Below are 20,268 nucleotides of genomic sequence, written 5' to 3' on the forward strand. Positions count from 1 at the left end.
ACCACCAACCCACTTGAAAGAAAAAAATAAAAAAATAAATAAAAAAAATAAAAAAATAAAACATAAATAAATATGTAAAAAAAAATACCAACATAATAAAACCAAGGTAAAAAAAAAAAAAATTAACAAAAATTAACAAAAACCTGCCCAATTCAAATAAAAACCACCAATCCACTCTGAGGAAAAAAGGAAAGAAAGAAAGATAAAATAATAAAAAAAAATGAATATTAAAAAATATATATATATATATAATACCAACGTAATAAAACAAACGTAAAAATAATTATTAACAATTGTTAATTTACAAAATTAGATATTGAAATATTTCAATTAAAACAAATTATATTTAATTACAAATAAATATTAAATAAAAAATTAGAAATTGACAAATGTGTTAGAGAACAAAAAAATACATTACTAAATAACTAACTAAATAAATAAATAATTAATGAAAAAAAAATATGAAAAACGTCATTAAACGTGTGTTTTATCAAAATTTGAATTAATGATTCTCCTAAATCCTAATACCTGAATGATTACACCTGCCATGAGCCAAACGCGTTTGACAGTTGAAATGATGTTCCTGAAAATGACTTTGTTGTTGTTGATGATGTCTAAAATGTCTATGTTGTTGTTGTTGTTGCTGTTGTTGTTGCTGTTGTTGTTGTTGACTTATGGGAGCTTTGAGTACACTTAGAACAAGATCCTCATGGGATGGTACAATTCTTGTCAATTGTCGGCTTTGCCGAAACAACGTTTCCTGTTCACCGCGATTCATTCTTCTACCTAATCTACGACTTTGAAGATAAAATCCAGGATACCATTCGCGTCTACCGCGTCCTGGTCCACTCCCTAGCATGACAGCGTGCAGCATCCCGACGATCTCTTCATCTTCATGGTCCAATGACCTTGGTGGTGGGTCCTTTTCTTTTTTTCTTCTTTTTTCTTTTCCAATGATTTCACTTACAATCGAAAATTATTTGTTCTTTACTGTTTTCTTTTTATTTTTTTTATTATTTTTATTGATTGATTGATTGATTGATTGATTGATTGACCGATTAATTAATTAATTTATTTATTTAACTGTTTATTTATTTATTTTTTTATTTTTTTATTGATTGATTGATTTATTGATTGACTCATTCATTTATTTATTTATTTATCTATTTATTTATTTAATTATTTTTCTGTACTTTGTTATCAATAACCATAAAGATATAATATTATTAAATATAAAACAAATTACAGTTTGATAAAAAGTTATTTGTGTCAATTAAAAATTATTTATTTTATATCATCGAACCAATGATAATTAATATATTTTATTTAATATATCCTTGACGATTAATATTATTTATATATTTTATTATTAAATAAATAATATTTGATTAGAGATATCAAATTCACTTGCTCACTTACTCGTGCAAAAGATTAGGAGTAATTAGTACGAGTATTTTATTTTAGTTGAGAATAAAAAAAGAATATAATCAAAACTATGATTTAATTTTAATTTAATTTATATATTATTAATTAAAAATATTATTTTTTTTTATAGTTTATTTTTTGTTTAAGTTTCTTAACGTTTGAAGATAATCAGATGATTGTAACAATGATTCTTCATTTCCATTTTTATTTTTATTTATTTTTCTATCTTTCTTCTTATCTAATCTTTCTCTTTCTATCTTTTCTTTTTCTTTTTATTCTTTTTTTTTCTTTTTTTTTAGAATAGAAGAAAAAAATATTCGAAAGTAATTTCTACTTTTTCTTCTATAAAAATTCTATTTCACTCGAGTGTATATATTTTCTCGTCACTTGCAACGATTATTATCATTCGTGATTATTATCATCCTCCTCCCATGAGAATTAACCAACAAACACTTTAACAACCACCCACCACCTCCTTTACCTCCTTTACCTCCTCCTCTTTCTCCTTTTCCTTCTTTTTCTTCTTTTTCACCCCACACCAAGGAAGAAACCAATTTGGAAGTTGAGTGATTCCGATAGAGTGACTGTTGCTTCTGCTGCTGCTGTTGCTGTTGGGGTTTTTTCTTCTTTACCACCCCCTCACCCTGCATAATGTTCAGGATAACCAACCACAAAAATCCCCTCCTCCCCTTGCCACCCCTCTTCACTTTTTCTCACTGTCTTTTATTATTTTTCTTTTTTGTTTTTTTTCTTTTTTTTGAGTTTTCTTCAAACGTTTATTATTTTTAAAGTGAAAACTTCTTTAGCATGGGGTTAATGTGTTTCTAATGTTTTTATTTTATGATTCTAATCAAATTGAATTATTGTTGATTAAATTGAATGATTAAATATTGTTTTTAAATGTTTCATTAAAAAATGTTCAAAATTAATTATCCCCCAAAAAAAAATGTTTCAATTAAATGTTGGTTAATTCTTGTTGGAATAATTTTGATTCAATGAATATTGAAATTATTCACTTGGGGATGTGTGTGAGGGGATGATGTGCTATTGTATTTGGTTTTTATTGCTTTCCAAAAAAAATAAATAAAAAAGAACAATAATGTAATTTCTTTTTTATAAATAAAAAATTATTTATTTATTTAATTTCCGCAGAATTTTATGGATATTTTGTCTGTTTTATTTGTTTTGTTTATTTTCACGTTCAATTAAATTTCATTTTTATATTTATTTTTTGTTTCTCTTCTTCTTATTAATTTTCTTCTTCTTTTTATTTTTGATTGATTTATTTATTTATTTATTTCTCGATGAAATTTAATTTGTTCCCCCCTTTCGTCTTTTTTATCTCACGTTCTTCTTCTTTTTCTTTGAGAATGGTGCTTTTTTATTTTCCCTCGTTCTTTTCTTATATATATATTTTTTTTTTTACGATTTCTTATCTTTCGTTCCAGGGGAGAAAAAAAACTAGGATTCTCTAACAATTATTTTACATTTATTTAATTCTGTTAATAATTTATTTATCACAAGACAGAATTTAATCTTGAATATTCCTTACCTTTTGTTTTATTATTATTATTATTATTTATCTCTGAGGATGTTGGAAGATGTCAAGAAATGGGGGGTTGGAAGAGAGGGTGGAATAAGTAAAGAATAAAATCTTTCTTATTTATTCTTCTTCTTCTTCTTTTATTTACTTCCTTCCTTTCTTTCTTTCTTTCTTTCTTTCTCGTTTTTTATTTCTTTTTCATTAAATCAACGTTGAAATCAATGACGTATCTTTTTATATTATTTTTGTGTGGTTTATTTTTTTTTTTTGTTTATTTTCGATACTTGATTTTTTCTTATCACAAAGCTCTTCTTCTTCTTCCTCTTCTCCCTCTTCTTTTTCTTTTTTTTTTTTATTGTTCAATTTGAACGTTTCTATCACGTGGAAATTCTTTTCAACGGATCACGGTTTCCGATTTTCCGCATTAGTTTGAATGAGAAATCCTTTTGCATTATCACCAAAAGAAGGGTGAGTTTTCTTATACACTTGTTCTTCTTTTTATTTTTCTTCTTGTTTCTCCCCCCCACCCCACCCCACCCCACCCTCTTTCTCACTCTGTCTATCTTTCACTTTATCTCTCTTCTTAACTCTTTATTTTTATTTTATTTCTTTATCAAAGTATCACGCGATTCAATACCATCCCACTACTCACTCCTTTTGCGAATAAAACACACACATATACACAAAAACACACAGAAAGATAAATGATAATGACGATTAAGTTAAAGATGAAACTTGAGTCGTCGTTTTATCTGAAAATTTTCCTCTTCGATGAGATCTCTCTATTCTCTTTTTATTTTTATTTATTTATTTATTTAACAAATTTTTAATATCCTTTTTCTTTCGTATTGTTCATAAATTTCACATAATCGATTGCACTAATTAAATCAATCCGATTAGGTTTTCATTGTTTTCCTTCTTTGTTTTTAATTTTTATTTTCTTGTTTGAAAAGAAAAAAAAAAACTAGTCATTGATTTTTCATCGTCAATAAACTGGCGCACAACAACAACAACTGAAAATTGTTTCGATTTTTTCTTTTTTTTTTTTTTTTATTCTTCCTTTCTTCTATATTTCTTTCCAGACTGTTAACACATAAAATTCAGTTATTGTTCGACGTTTGAAAATTTTATAAAATTTCTATTGTTTTTCATACATACACACACACACACACACAAATACACAGAGACGTACACACTCGTGTACATGTATCAAATTTAATGGAATTCACATTTTTTTTTTTTGTTTTTTTTTTCTAATATATCAATTTTTGCAAACTTTTAACGCATGAATTCTATTAAAAGTTCACGATATGCACGTGTGAGTGAATTTTGAAAATAAAACAATACCCCCTCACCAACCCCCGTTCAATTATCAGTTTATTCATCAGTTAATAAACACTCAATCGAATTTTTACGTTTATTGATTGATTTATTTATATTTTATTTTTTTTTGTTAATGATTGTACCAAATTTTTTTTTTTTTTTATTGCACACGAATTCCTTTTTTTCAATATAACCCGAAAAAAAAATGGAGAATAATGAATTATAATCACGTTAAAAAATCTTAAAACGTGCGTACGTTGAAAAACATTTCAATTGCAGTATGTTGAAGTAACCACAAACACACACACACACTAACGTAGTAGTAATAGCAATCACGGGATTGGTTGAAATTTTTAAATGCACTTTAAACGATTGATCGTACTTCTTTACTTCCTATTTTTTTCTTTTTTTATTCTTATTTCATTTAGATTGAAATTTGTGTTTTATTGCTTTGATAAAATTGAAAAAATTCGAATCTAAATTACAGATGAATTTTTTTTTTAAACACCCTATAGATAGATTATAATTATTTTTAATTGAAAAAAAAAGAATCAATTGATAACCAAGTAACTACTGTTTTTTTTTTTTTTTTTTACATTCATATACGATAACGAATGATGATTGTATTTGTGAGTTTCATAGTTGAACAGAATGCATCAACCACCACCACCATTGCACCCTAGTTTCATCTTCTGTCTCTTTCTCTTTAAGTGCAAAGGTGAATTTTCACGTACACAAACACGTTTTCAAACACATATATAAATATATGTGTATGAATGTGTGTATGTATGTGTGTGTGTGTGTCTTTGATCGTGGTTTACATGTAAACGTACACGTTTTATTCACACAAAGTTGCTATAGACGTAATGTACGATAGTGTGTGTGTCCTTTGACCTTTCTCCTTCTTCTTCAGTATAGTTGTTGAGAAATAAAAGTTCTTCTTCGTCCAAGAAGAAAACTGGTTCACGTTGTTGCACCTTTCACTACTACTATCATCAAAAAAAGAAACACAAGTTGAAAGAGTAAAAAAAAAAAAAATAGAAAAAAAAAAAATATGATATTACGCCAATGTGTTTTCTAGGTTTTTTTTTTTTTTTTAAGTAAAAAATAAATGAATTAGGATTTGATTTGGTAACTTAGATGCATTGAACTATAATCAAATCTTTGAAAGGAAAAACAAAATAAAATAAAACTCGTTCAGTATGATCCAATAGATGATCAGATGATCAAATCAATTTTATTTATATATATATATATATGTGTGTATGTGTGTGTGTGTGTGATATACTATTGCTAAAAAAAGACAGGGATTAAGTTTCTTTGATTCAATTTGTCCGACTTCGAAGGATATCCTTTTGAATGATTTTTCTTCTCCTGATACCTTGATACATATGCATGTGATGATAATACGCATGTACGTGTATACGTTTTCTTCGTAGTATTAGTATGTTCTTTAAAGTATAAGATGATGAAAGATAATCTCAGTAATACTAATACACACACATTTTTGTCACTTTTCATTGAAATCATGCTTATAGTATTCTCCTAAATTATTTTCTTTTTTCTTTTATCTTTTTTTATTACCACAACTTCGTTTTTATTTTTATTTTTATTTTTTTTTCTGCACTTTTCCATGTGACACAGTCTGATATAATTTTTTTTTTTTTTTTTTTTATAATATCACACTTCTCTTCCTTTTTTTTTTATTATTTTTATTAATCAGAATACGTCACAAAATTATGTTTATTTATAATATACATCATTATCATTTGAATTAAATCAAATTATTGCAAATTTTATTACACAAGATTCAAAAAAAAAAAATCATAAATCGTTTGTTTCGTTGTCATTCAAATTGATTTTTTTTCACACACACACACACACATTTGTCAACTTTAATCCTTTGGTTTTTTATTTTTTATTTAAAATATATCTTCCTCTTTCTATAATGTGTCTTGAGAAACAAACAAAAACTTTTGTAAAAGAAAATATTACACACACACACACACACACACAAATACACGAGTTTCTTTCAAAGTACACGTGTCTGTTCGTACAGATTGAATAATCCAAAGAAGGGAGGGAAATAAAGGGGGTGGGAGAATACTGGGGATGATTATTAATACCAAATATCTCTCTTGAAATGTTTGACCCTATTTTTTAATTATTTCTCATACCCCATAACCCCCCCCCCTCTCTTCCTCTGTACGCACTATCATATATTATTATCATACTGTTTTTTTATTTTATTTTATTTTTAGGAAGAGTATAACAGGTCAAAACAAGACAAAATGAAGAAAAAAAAGAGTGGGGGTAAAGGGTAAAGGAAGTAATGGTAATGGTTAATAATTTGTCAACCACCAAAGGTTGAAAGGAATAAATCAGGGAATGGGAAGTTGATTGAATTGGATTGGGATTTTCTGATCTAATTTACTGATTTTTTATTATTTTCACTGTTATCACATGTTAAGATTTCATTTTTAAGGGTTGAAAATTTTTTTCTTTACCCTTAATTAACTCTCCGTTTTATTATTAATTTATTTGGGGAAGGTTTTATTTTCTTCTTTTGGGGGGTTAATCGTAATTTTAATTTTCTTTCTTGTGAGAAAGTGAGAAACACCTGACACATACACAGAATACACAAACACATGTACACATGCACACGTTTTTATCGGTTGGATAATAAACCAACAGAAGAAAAACAGAAAACACACACACACATACACATACACACAGAGAGAACACACTCGCGAATTCGAGTAGAAGTAAAACACGACGTGTTAGGCAATGTTCCCAGGGCGACAGCCCGCAACCAACTGTGGCTCTTTGCCGCCCTTTAGTTCCACCACCCTCCGCAACAATCGTATGCTTTACTCTGGCGCTTTTCACTCGCCCCCGAAAGGATTGACCGCAAGGAATGACAAAAATGTTTCTCTCTCTCTCTCTCTCTCTCTCTATTTTTCTCTCTCACTCTCTTCATTTCTCTACTTTTCTTTCCCACCTCATCCCCATCCCCATTCCCCTACAATCTACCCCCCCCCCCCTCCTACCTCAACCCTTCTTCTTCTTCTTCTTCTCTCTTTCTTTTTCCTCTCTTTAACTCTTTTTATTTATTATTTTTTTTTTCATTTTTTTTTTTAATTTTTTTTTTCATTCTTCTTCTTCAACCTTTTTTTTCTTTTTTTTTTCATTTTTCTGTTTTTTTTCTTCTGCTTTTTTTTCATATTCTTTAGTTTTTTTCTTTTTTTTTTTTTCATTTTTTTTTATCTTTTTTCTTACTTTTCCTTTTTCATCTTCATCCTCATCTTCATATTCTTGATTCTTTTTTTTTTCTTATTCTTATTTCATTTTTTTTCTTTTCTTTTTTTTTTTTTGGTATTCTCTCCTATCGTTGTCGTACGTCGTTCACCATTATTTTTGCTATTTTTCATTTCACATCACCCCCTAAAAATTGTGGCATTTTATATTGGTTGTTTTTTCCTTTCTTTTTCTTTGTTCTTTTGTTTTTTTTTTTGCTTACATTTATTTTCAGGAGGATATTTCATTCATTCTACATCACCTACCAAAATTCTGGTGTTTTATATTGTTTTTTTTTCTGTCTTTTTTTTTTTGTTATTTTTTCTTACATTTAAATTCAAATGAATATTTCATACGTGTCTCTGAGGGTGTCAAGTTTTATTTCTATTTGTTTTTCCTTTTTTTTTTTTTGTTCTTTTGTTTAAGTAGATCTTTCTAAATAATCTCACTGGTATTTTTTATATATTTTTTTATTTTTACAAATTATTTTACAAATTAAGTTTCTATTTTTTCTTTTTTTTTTTTTCATCAACTATTAACACTTAATTTAATATCTTTCGTATTTTGCATTTGATATTATTTTGTTGCTTGTCTTTTTTTCTTATCTTCACATGTTTTGTTTTTTCAATACAATTTATCGCGCCTTTTTGTCAATTATTAATTGTAATAAATAAAAAAAAAAAATAAAGGAAAAATCTCGTTGGTACGAGTTTTCAAATTTCGATGGAAGATAAAATGATTGAAAAATGTCCTAAATTGGGCCGGTGAATGTTTACTCTTTTTTTTCTAATTTCGTTTCTTTCTTTCTTTTTTATATTGTATTTTTTTATATTTAAATTGAAACAAAATTGAACGCTATATAGTTTCGTTTAAATTTGTTAAATAATAAACGTACGTTTAACATTCGTTTTATTTTTATTTACAAATTTTTTTTAAATAATATTGAACGAGATTTATCCACGTAATAAATCATTTGACTGATAGTATCAAAAGTAATAAAACGTGTCATTTGAAAAAAAGAAAAAAAGAAAGAAAATTACGCACAGAATTTAGAAAAAAAAACAAAAAAAAATAAATAAATAATCCTTTTGTTTCAATAGAACACAAATTTATATTATTTAATGATGTTATGATGATTTTAAGACATTTTAATATGATCATTTGAGACATTATTTGTTGACAAAATTTTCTGATCTTACAACTAACTGTAATAAAACTTACTATATATAATATTCATTTTTTAATATTTTTCTACATTTTTAGCAATAAATAAAGATCTATACTAAAACCAGTGGTTATTAGTTCAATTATGTTCCTTACTGTAAGTGATTCAAATTTGAATAAAGAAATTTGCTAAAAACTTGGTCAATCTTGTAGTATTATATAATTGAATTATTTTAAAAATAAACTGTTCTAATTTTTTTTTAATTTTTTACATACACTGTGTTCTATTATTACTAACATTTAATATGACATTCAATAAGAAGTTTGGAAAAATCTTTTAGAAATTAATTATACTTTTCCGTCGTCTGCTAGTAAAGGTAGATGTTACCATTCCAAAGCTTATTGAAAATTTAACGCGACCCTATATATATATATATATATATATATATATATATATATATAAGTTATGTATGTATAACTGTATATATTGAACCGCGACCCATAAGGTTGAGAAACCCTGTACGACCTAATTTAGATAATATATATTTAGATTCTTATAAGTATACGTGTATTCAAATATTTATAGAATAAATAAAACATTTATATGAGGAATAAAATAGAACGAAAAGGAGAGAGAGAGAGAGAGAGAGAGAGAGAGAGAGAGAAAGACAGTTATTGTATTATTTGAGGTTTTATTATTAAAATAAAATTTTATAATCCGAGAATATGAAATTTGAAAAGCAAGTTCGAAGAATTGCAAAATTAACAAATCCTAAGTAAATTTGTTTAACAAAAATATTTGTGAATGAAATCAACTTAATTATTAAAATACATATATATATTATATTAATATTAATAACAAATAATATATAATATAATGTATTATATAATTATAATAATTTAATTATTAATTAAATTATTAAAATTTATTATTTAATTATTAATTAAATTATTATAAAATTATTATTTAATTATTAATTAAATTATTAAAATTTATTATTTAATTATTAATTAAATTATTATAAATGTATTATTTAATTATTAATTAAATTATTATAAATGTATTATTTAATTATTAATTAAATTATTATAAAATTATTATTTAATTATTAATTAAATTATTATAAAATTATTATTTAATTATTAATTAAATTATTAAATAATATTGAATGTAATTTTAATATAATATTAATATAATAACATAAAATATAATAATAATAACAAATTAATTTATTTGTAGTATATTGAATCGATTAAATTAATTTTTAAATTAAATAATGAATACATTTGTATTAAATTGATTAGATTGAATATTTTTTAAATAATATTCAATTAACAAATTTTACTTATATAAATATTTTGTTATATATTTTTCGATTTATTATTGTCCAATTATTTTATTTATTAATATTTGTTTAATTCGAACAGGAAGATATGATTTCTTACTACTGTATTTCTTTTTTTTTTCTTTTCTTTTTTCCTCTTTTTTTTCTTTTTCGGAGAAAGGTTTTATCGTTATGAAAGATGTAATTAGGATGTTTTCTATACACAATTTCTCAATTTCACTCTCTTGGATATAAATTGATTGTTTACAAATCCCTAACTAACTCGTTAGAATGATTGAGAGGCTCATCTTGTTTTATTAAATTGATAATAAAATTCATGCAATTGTCTTTAGAATTAAGGTTAATTTACAAGAAAGTATATCTTTGAATAGAAAAATTCAGTGTCACATTGTTGATTTTCAATGAATTTTGAAATTACTGAACTGATTTTAATAAAATTTTGGTATATTTTGTGTTGGTTTTTTTCAACTTAGAATAAAGCATAATTTCTATCGTGATTATTTTGTATTTTTTTTTTTGCTAATTTAAAGATTTATTATTTAGAGGTTATGTAAGTCTTTAGGTACTGCAAATTTTCAATAGGTAGTTGTATGTATCTGTATTTCAATTTAATTATGTCAATTAATATACGACATAACCTTACTTTTTTAATTACATTGTAATTGTGGTATGTGGCGGGTAAAGGTAAGGAGAATCATCTGTTTACATGAAAAGTGTCCGTCGAAATGCATTCAATTAGGGTGGCGCCACAGTACGTAGAAGGATTTACGCCCACTTGGATAACTTTTCACAATACCAATTTTACCCATAACTGTTTTGTTATTGACATACTTTTTCATAAAATTAAATGATAAAAAAATCAATAAACGTACTATTCACAGTTCACGAAATAAAATCATTCTATCTACCACGTTTTCTCATAATAATTCTTTAAGGTTATATTTACTACATTATTTTGTACTACGCAAGTAGTTGACATTTTCAATAATTAACTACTTTAGTCGGCAATAATTAATATTACATTTTTTAACTCGGCATACTTCAATTCGTTTACAATTGCTACATTCATACAATACCCTTTGTCTACACCAGCGCCATTCTGGAAGGTTTTTGAACTGTTATTTATAACATACGCTGGACACTATTTCAAATTTTCTCCCATGTGAAATGACACTCCTTACTTCTACCCTCCATATTGTGGTATTATTTTGTTGTGTTGTTATAATTTTATAATTTATAGTTTAGTAATTGTATTAAATCAACACACACATACACACATTTTATATTTATAAAAAATCATTCAAATAATAAATAAAATTACACATTTACTTAAATTAATTATTTAATAAATAATTTTTAACATTATAATATATTTATAAGATACCCCAAATATGTCTGTAGGAAAATTCGAAGGTTTCTTCGTCCACTTTTTTTTTCTCTCTTTTTCTTCCAATTTAATTTGCTATTTTTCCTTTTCTTTTCGATTTTTTTCGTTTTTACTTCTTTCTTTCTTTTTTCTTTTTTTTTTGCGATAAAATATTGTACGATCGTTTTACGATGGGGGAGGTAAAAAAGTTTATAATAAAAATTACTTTAGGAATAATTCAATGGAACAAAAAAGTGTAATAGTAAATTGGATCCTAACCTTTTTTTTTTTGTTTCATCCCTTACCACCTTACCACAAGCCTCCCCCTCATCTTACTCCACTCACACCCCACCCCCTATCACTAACACATAGTATTATAGTATTCGATCATTCTCTTACGATCCCTTTACACGTAAGCTGTAATACGTAATGTATATACATATATTTATACATATATGTGTGTATATATGTATGTGAACTGCTTTGAACCCTTGTTTAAATTTACGTAGGCAGCATCCAGTAAATTTCATGAATATAACCCATACATACATTTCCATATTCTCATTAATCTTCCTTCATTGCTTCGATGATACAATGTTTTATGGGGGTTGAGGGGAAAATCGGGAATGAGAATAATATAAAATAAGACATAGAAGAAAATTGGTCCCTAAAGGTTTAAGAAAAAAAATAAATAAATAAAGTTAATACAAAATAAATTGAAATATTTCCAAAAAATAAAAATAAAACAAAATTTTTTTCGTATCACAACATACATACATACATACATACATACATACATACATACATACATACATATATGTATAAGTTGTGATAAGAATAGATAATAAAATTATAGAAGAAAAGTGGAAAGGTAGGCACGTGTGTGTGTGTGGGGGTGGTAAAGGTAGGAGGAAATTTGTTTAAACAAAAATAAAAAATTAATAAATAAATAAATTAGGTTATAAATAAAAATGAAGATCACATTTGTTTTTTTTCTTTTTTCCTTTTTTTTAAATTCTTTCTTTTTGTTTTATTTTTTTTTTATTTTTCTTAGGTTAGTTTCATGACCTAATTATTTTTAATTACTAATTATTTAATTAATTGTGATTCATCTAAAAAAAAAAAAAAAACGAAACAAATCGAACAAACATCGACACGATTTTGGGGGGGGGAGGACAAAACACGTATAAATTAAATTAAATTAAATGAAATATAAAAAAGAAAATAATCTGAAATCATAATCAATTTAATAAAATTAATCATAAATAGTTGGTTTTGTTTTTTGTTTTGATTTTTTTATTAACTATTTTTGTGTTTTATCTTCTCTTTTATTTGGATTTTTTTTTTAAAAGATATTTTTTTTTCGCGATGAAAATAAAGAAATTCGTCGTCGTCGTCGTCCCTGATGAAATGATGCTTTGTCTTACTCAAATAAAAATGACTTCAGAGAAAGAAGAGTCAAAGAAGTGTCGTTATTACCTCTTTCATTTTTTTTTTTTTTTTTTTATTTCTTTCCTTATTGTTTAAGTCTTTCTTTTCTACTTTATTTCTTTCATTCTTTTACTTAACAAATGCAGGTTACATGTGTTAGTACACTTGACCTTTTATTATTGACAATAAGAAGACTCAAACTTGAGTCACGTTGTAGTTCATTACAAAAATACGTAAAAAAAAAAAAAAAGAGAGAATGATAATAGTATTTTTTGAAAAAAAAAAAGAGAGAATGATAATAGTATTTTTTGGAAAAAAAAAAAAAAGGAAAAATTCCCTATATGATATTTTATTAATATAAAAAACTTTACCCTCCACCCTTCCCGAAAATCATCGTTGATTCGTCATGAATCTTAAAAAGATAATATACTTTAGTTTAAACAATTGGATAGAAATTTTAAAAAATATTGTACTAAAATCAAAACCTTACAATCTTAATCCCTTCATTGATCGTCAGGGTTGCGTTAGGGTTGCGTCAGGATTTATATCGATAATTCTCACTAACATAAATTTATAAGTGGTGTCTGTAAAAAGTATTCAACAAAATTACTCAATTATTATATTATACAAAATAACTTATTATTTATTTAGAAATAATTTATATTTTCCAAAAAAAAAAGTACTATAACCATATATGTAATTTTTAATTATTTAATTATTAATAAAATATATTTATTTTTAAGTCACTTCTCCATATTAAAATTCTATTCAGGTTACACTCTTAATTAATCATTTCGTTTATTCTTGGTATTAAAACTTTTCTTTGTATTTTCGATAATAACTGTAAGAATTTTTGAAATGGTACTCTTATGGTGGGACCTAAGATTTATGTTCCTTCCTTTCAATTACATTCGGATATGGACATCTTTAAGATGCACATCCCTCGTGGGTCTTCAGAAGCGGTTACCTCCTCGTGGTTAGACCCGGGCAATGGATATTACTTTCCATGTAATGTTTATCATATTTTTATATGGTATACATCCCATGGCAAGTGAAATCTAGCTAAAGACCGCTTTAACCGATTGAGTCCCAAGTAGCGCGACCGCGATGTTGAGATTTGATGTCGAGGAAATCTGATAAATATTGAACATTGTGGAAAACTGACTGAAACTGACAGACTGTCGCGCTGTTTGGGCCTTATCGTACTCATTTAAAAAAAACGCGGTTTCGCTATTTAGGATTCTTCAACAATGTTTTTTCAAAACCCCCTGGGACTCAAACGGTTAATCCATTTTTTGGATTTTACATTTATTTTTATAGAAGACAATAAACTCAGTCTGAAGGTGAATTTTGAGGAAAACGGTAATCCTGATCATATACCTGATGTTTTTAATTAACAATACATAATCCTTTCGATTATTTAACAAGTATTTTAATTAATTAACAATTATTTTAATATTCTAAGACATTCTACTTACATTACAGGATAATTTAACTCTCGAAATCATCATTGCGCAGAAGCGATAAAATAATTATGTTAGAATAAATAAAATAATAAAATCTGAACGTTATAATTTGAAATTTTCTTTATTAGAAATATTATTAACGTTGCACGCATGTGTAACATTCGAAAAAGTCATATAAACAAATCATTTAATAAAAGTATTTTTGTAGAAGACAATAACTCAGTCTGAAGGTGAATTTTGAGGAAAACGATACTCCTGATCATATAACTGGTATTTTTAATTAACAATACATAATCCTTTCAATTATTTAACAAGTATTTTAATTAATTAACAATTATTTTAATATTCTAAGACATTCTACTTACATTACAGGATAATTTAACTCTCGAAATCATCATTGCGCAGAAGCGATAAAATAATTATGTTAGAATAAATAAAATAGTAAAATCTGAACGTTATAATCTGAAATTTTCTTTATTAGAAATATTATTAACGTTGCACGCATGTGTAACATTCGAAAAAGTCATATAAACAAATCATTTAATAAAAGTATTTTTGTACAAGACAATAACTCAGTCTGAAGGTGAATTTTGAGGAAAACGATACTCCTGATCATATAACTGGTATTTTTAATTAACAATACATAATCCTTTCAATTATTTAACAAGTATTTTAATTAATTAACAATTATTTTAATATTCTAAGACATTCTACTTACATTACAGGATAATTTAACTCTCGAAATCATCATTACGCAGAAGCGATAAAATAATTATGTTAGAATAAATAAAATAGTAAAATCTGAACGTTATAATCTGAAATTTTCTTTATTAGAAATATTATTAACGTTGCACGCATGTGTAAGATTCGAAAAAGTCATATAAACAAATCATTTAATAAAAGTATTTCTGTAAAAGACAATAACTCAGTCTGAAGGTGAATTTTGAGGAAAACAGTACTCCTGATAATATAACTGGTATTTTTAATTAACAATACATAATCCTTTCGATTATTTAACAAGTATTGTAATTAATTAACAATTATTTTCATATTCTAAGACATTCTACTTACATTACAGGATAATTTAACTCTTGAAATCATCATTACACAGAAGCTATAAAATAATTATGTTAGAATAAATAAAATAGTAAAATCTGAACGTTATATTCTGAAATTTTCTTTATTAGAAATATTATTAACGTTGCACGCATGTGTAAGATTCGAAAAAGTCATATAAACAAATCATTTAATAAAAGTATTTTTGTAGAAGACAATAACTCAGTCTGAAGGTGAATTTTGAGGAAAACAGTACTCCTGATCATATACCTGGTATTTTTAATTAACAATACATAATCCTTTCAATTATTTAACAAGTATTTTAATTAATTAACAATTATTTTAATATTCTAAGACATTCTACTTACATTACAGGATAATTTAACTCTCGAAATCATCATTAAGCAGAAGCGATAAAATAATTATGTTAGAATAAATAAAATAGTAAAATCTGAACGTTATAATCTGAAATTTTCTTTATTAGAAATATTATTAACGTTGCACGCATGTGTAACATTCGAAAAAGTTATATAAACAAATCATTTAATAAAAGTATTTTTGTAGAAGACAATAACTCAGTCTGGAGGTGAATTTTGAGGAAAACGATACTCCTGATCATATACCTGATGTTTTTAGTTAACAATACACAATCCTTTCGATTATTTAACAATTATTTGAATATTCTAATACATTGTAATTATATTTCAGATTATTTTAACATATATACATTTGTTTAAATATTACATACGTAATATTTAAACAATAACGTATATAATAACAGTAATTACATACGTAATATTTAAAGATAATGTACTTTGAATGTTAATTAATTTAGATTCTATGTTTTATCAGATGAAAATAAATAATAAAAAAAATTGTCAAACACCTTCCCCTAGCATAGAAGGGGGTGGTTTATTGTAAGTTTTTTTTCAACTTCACATCATTGAGAGGTCACATTTTGTTCGTAAAAAATCGTTGGGGTCTGGGTCATTACCTGTCTTTTACAAGTTTATGGTTAAGTAACGTCTAGGGATAAGAAGGTTCCCCCATATATATATATTTTTTTTCTGTTTTTTTTTTTTTTTCATTATGTCTGTCTCACTTTCTCTTACGATACCCTAGGTCTGTTGTTTCTTTTTTCTTTTTTTTTTTTTTCTTTATTTTCTTTATTTTCTTTACGCGTGCCGATCGGAAATGGGCAGGAAAGAAATGGAGAGTAATCGTAATGGTCCTTTCCCTTTAATACGAACCTTCGAAACGACTTTTGTGGTATTTTTTACTCGAAGTAAAAAGTCCATTCTTTCTTTCTTTTGCTATATAATAATAATAAATAACAATTTGATCATATTTTATTCTCCCTTTTTTTTTCTTTTCTTTCTTTCTTTCTTTCTTTCCTTTGGGTATCCTTCTTCGTTTTTATCACAAGTTTCTTTTTTTACTATCCAATTTTTTTGATATAAAAAAAAAAAAAAAAGAAAAGATAAATTTAGTTTTATTTTTGTCATTAAATGAAAATAATTGTACAAAATCTAATTTAAATTTTTTATTTGAAATAAATCTAATAATTTTATATTTTATAAATTATATCAATTGAATAATATTTTACAGTTTTACAGAAAATATTATGATAAAGTTTATTATTTAAAAATTAATATATTAAAATAATATTATTCGACTTAGAATAATATTAAAAATTATTATAATATTGTTAAAATATTATATTGAGTATATATATTACCTAATATTAAATAATTGTTGTTTATAATAATTTGTTCGTATTAAATATATACAAAAGAAAAAGAAAAAGCTACATTGTTTTTTGTTTTTTTTTTTAATTTTTGCCATTAAATAAAAATATAATAAAGTATAAATCAAATATAAATTTTTTATTTGAAATAAATTTAATAATACGATTTTTTATTTTATAAAAAAAGTATTAACTATTGAGTATATATTAGGAATGTTAGATAATTATTTTATAATACTTTGTTCACGTTAAATAACAAAGATATTTTTTGATTTTTAATTAAATAATTAAATAAATATATATAAATAAGTATATATGTATGTATTAATAAATTTACCTTTTTTATTTATTTAATTAAATATAATAATATTTAATATACAATTAAATAATTAAATAAGTAAAGTATATAAATAAATAGTATTTATAAGTATTAATAAATTCAACTTTTTTACTGTGTTTTGTAATTTTATGTTTTTTTTTTTTCTAACAAAACAAGTTCACCAAATTCCAGTCATTTTTCATATTAAAAAAAAAAAATGATTATACAGTGTGATTTATAAATAAGTATTGTAATTTGTAGTACAAAATCTGTACTTAGTATTCTTTGAATATCATTTCATAAGCGTACAGATACACATATACACACACTCTTATATATACAACCCACAACACAGACACCTACAGACTTCTTGATACGAGAAGCCTCTTTATTTTCCATTCAAGTATAGATCTCGTAGTCTCCGACCCTTGATAGCTCTTAAAGAAGCTTTTACACGAAGATATTCCCTTACTCTATCACCCTACTCCCTTTACTTTTCCTCATAGTAATCCTAAAACCTTCTAACTCCCATGTTCGACACCTTTTGCCATACGATCATGCAATTTCGTTGAAAGTGAGATGAAAAGTTAAAAGATATAGAAAAAGATTAGGTTTTTTTTTTTTTTTTTTACCAAGTACTAGTAGTATTAGTAGTAGTAGTAGTAGTAGTAGTATTACTCAAATTTCTTACAAGCATTGTTTTCACGATACTCAAATTACATAAGCTTTCCACCCCCCCCCTTCCTCAAAAAAAAATTGGTGAAAAAAATATAACGTGAATTAAAAATGAAGAAACCAAAAATTCGATACTAAGTAGTGTAGTAAATAAAAAAACACCCTCAACTCACCCCCTTTGATCTATCATTTGAAAAGATGATTACAAAAAAAAAAAAAAATAAAACCAAATAAATTTTATTTTGCGATTGATGATAAATAAACAATGAAGAAAGTGATTAGAAAAATAAAATAAATGAAATCAAATTTTTCAATTAAAATTATAAATATAAAAATGATTGTAAATAATTATAAATAAAATTACCTCGTGACTTTTGATAGAAAAAAAAAAGGAAAATATTTTGAAAAATGAAACATCCAACGAATAAAATAAATAATAAAAAAAATAAAAGTAGTAATTTAAATAAACTAATAGAAGTTAATAATAAAAAGTGGAATATTATCATTATATATTATTATATTATTATATAAATATATGTTAATAATATTTTATTATTTATTATAAATACTATATTTATAATAGTTTTATATTATATTATTATACATATTTATATTATATTATTATATTAATATATATTTATAAAATTTTATTATTTAAAAACTAATTATTAGTTATATTAAATAACTAATAAAAATATATAAGAAATATATATATATATATAAATAATATAATTAATATATACTATTTTATTAAAACTATTACAATATAATAATAGTTTATATTACAATACAATATATTACAATACAATATATATATATATATATATATATATATATATATATATATATATATATATATATATATATATATATGTATATCATAATACTCCCTCTTTACAAACCTAGTCCCTTCTCAATAATATTTATAGACTTAAAATAGGTTGTTATGTAATAAATCAACTTGATTGTTACACCATTTGCACATCATCCTATCAAGTAGTATAACAAAGAAAAGAAAAATATTATCAGACTATTAACACAGACACCCGTTAAAAAGTGTTTCCTAACACATTTAGATATACCCCAGCTATTATCGTTTGAAATGTGATCGATAGGTCGATCTATCTATCCTATCGATCAATTTGATAAGGTATAAGAAACTTATAAAAGAATTTTTCTCTTTTTTTTTTTTCTTTTTGTATAACACCAGACACCGGAAACCTCTTGTGAGTTGTTCAGGATCATCACGTTAGCGTGTCTCTGAGCAAACGATTTTCCAGAAGAAGTTCCTTGTGAAATGCTAAATACCTACCACCCTCCTCTAACCCTAACCCCAACCCCCACCCCCATCCCAACCCAGGACTTTCCGCGTTTCTATTTATAGATACGACCCGATCGATAGTCACCCAGTAGTATTATAGTGAGAAAGAGAGAAACGAGAACGAGAATGAGTGAGTGAGTGAGTGAGTGAGTGAGTGAGTGAGTGAGTGAGGGATGGAAGGAGGGAGTGAAATGAGGGATAGGAGGATGGGGGTGGGAGAATATGGCCCAGAACTCTCCCTTATGCATCACTGCTCGTACCAATTTCATCCTGGTATTTCAACTTTAGCAGAAGACTTCGAGACTCAATTCTTTGAGGACTTGACTCTGAAACTCTTATCCATTCACCACTACCATCAACACCATCAATAACAACACAAAACCATACTTAGTTTTAGGATTGATTCTTTTTTCTTAGTTTTTTTTTTTTTGACCGATTAGTTTGGTTGAGTGGGTGAATGAGTGGGTGGGTTTTTTTGATGATATATCTTTGGTTATAATGGTTTTTTTGTTTTATATTTTTTTATGGTGTTCACTGTTTCTGTAATATAATTTTTGGATAATTTTATTGTATGTTTAATTTTTCTGCAGTACATTCAACGCACAAAGTATTTCGATAGAATTGTTTAGTCGTTTGATTTATGATTTTTATTTGTTCCTCTTAATATTTTTCTATTGAATTTGTTGTAAAATTATTTAATGTTTTTTTCTGGACTAGTGATATTAATTTGATATTTTTGCATTTTATTTTTATAGGAAATTTTATTTTATTTTTATAGGAAATAGTTTG

The 20,268-nt window shown here is 25.2% G+C and overlaps 1 protein-coding gene and 1 long non-coding RNA gene across 12 annotated transcripts in view; one reads left to right on the top strand and one right to left on the bottom strand.

Annotated features, from left to right (window-relative positions):
- KCNQ (KCNQ potassium channel) overlaps positions 1–7,314 on the bottom strand; it is a 66,006-nt gene extending 58,692 nt beyond the window's left edge. For 2 of the 11 annotated variants that reach the window (XM_089176123.1, XM_089176120.1), the window contains exons 1-2: positions 5,673–7,314; positions 529–5,280 (exon numbers count right to left, since the gene is read on the bottom strand). In XM_089176123.1, coding sequence (XP_089032249.1) covers positions 529–874 — 346 coding nt within the window. In that variant the 5' untranslated portion in view covers positions 875–5,280; positions 5,673–7,314. The remainder of the gene's footprint in view (positions 1–528; positions 5,281–5,672) is intronic. The other 9 variants (XM_089176117.1, XM_089176116.1, XM_089176113.1 and 6 more) reach the window with 9 other exon arrangements.
- Positions 1–20,268, top strand: part of LOC149031404 (uncharacterized) — a 151,770-nt gene that overhangs the window by 71,366 nt on the left and 60,136 nt on the right. The gene's annotated exons all lie outside the window — the stretch shown is intronic.

The sequence above is a fragment of the Polistes dominula genome, unplaced genomic scaffold, assembly GCF_049000335.1.
Source record: "Polistes dominula isolate Pdom_NZ unplaced genomic scaffold, Pdom_raw_medaka contig_21, whole genome shotgun sequence".
NCBI classification, from domain to species: domain Eukaryota; kingdom Metazoa; phylum Arthropoda; class Insecta; order Hymenoptera; family Vespidae; genus Polistes; species Polistes dominula.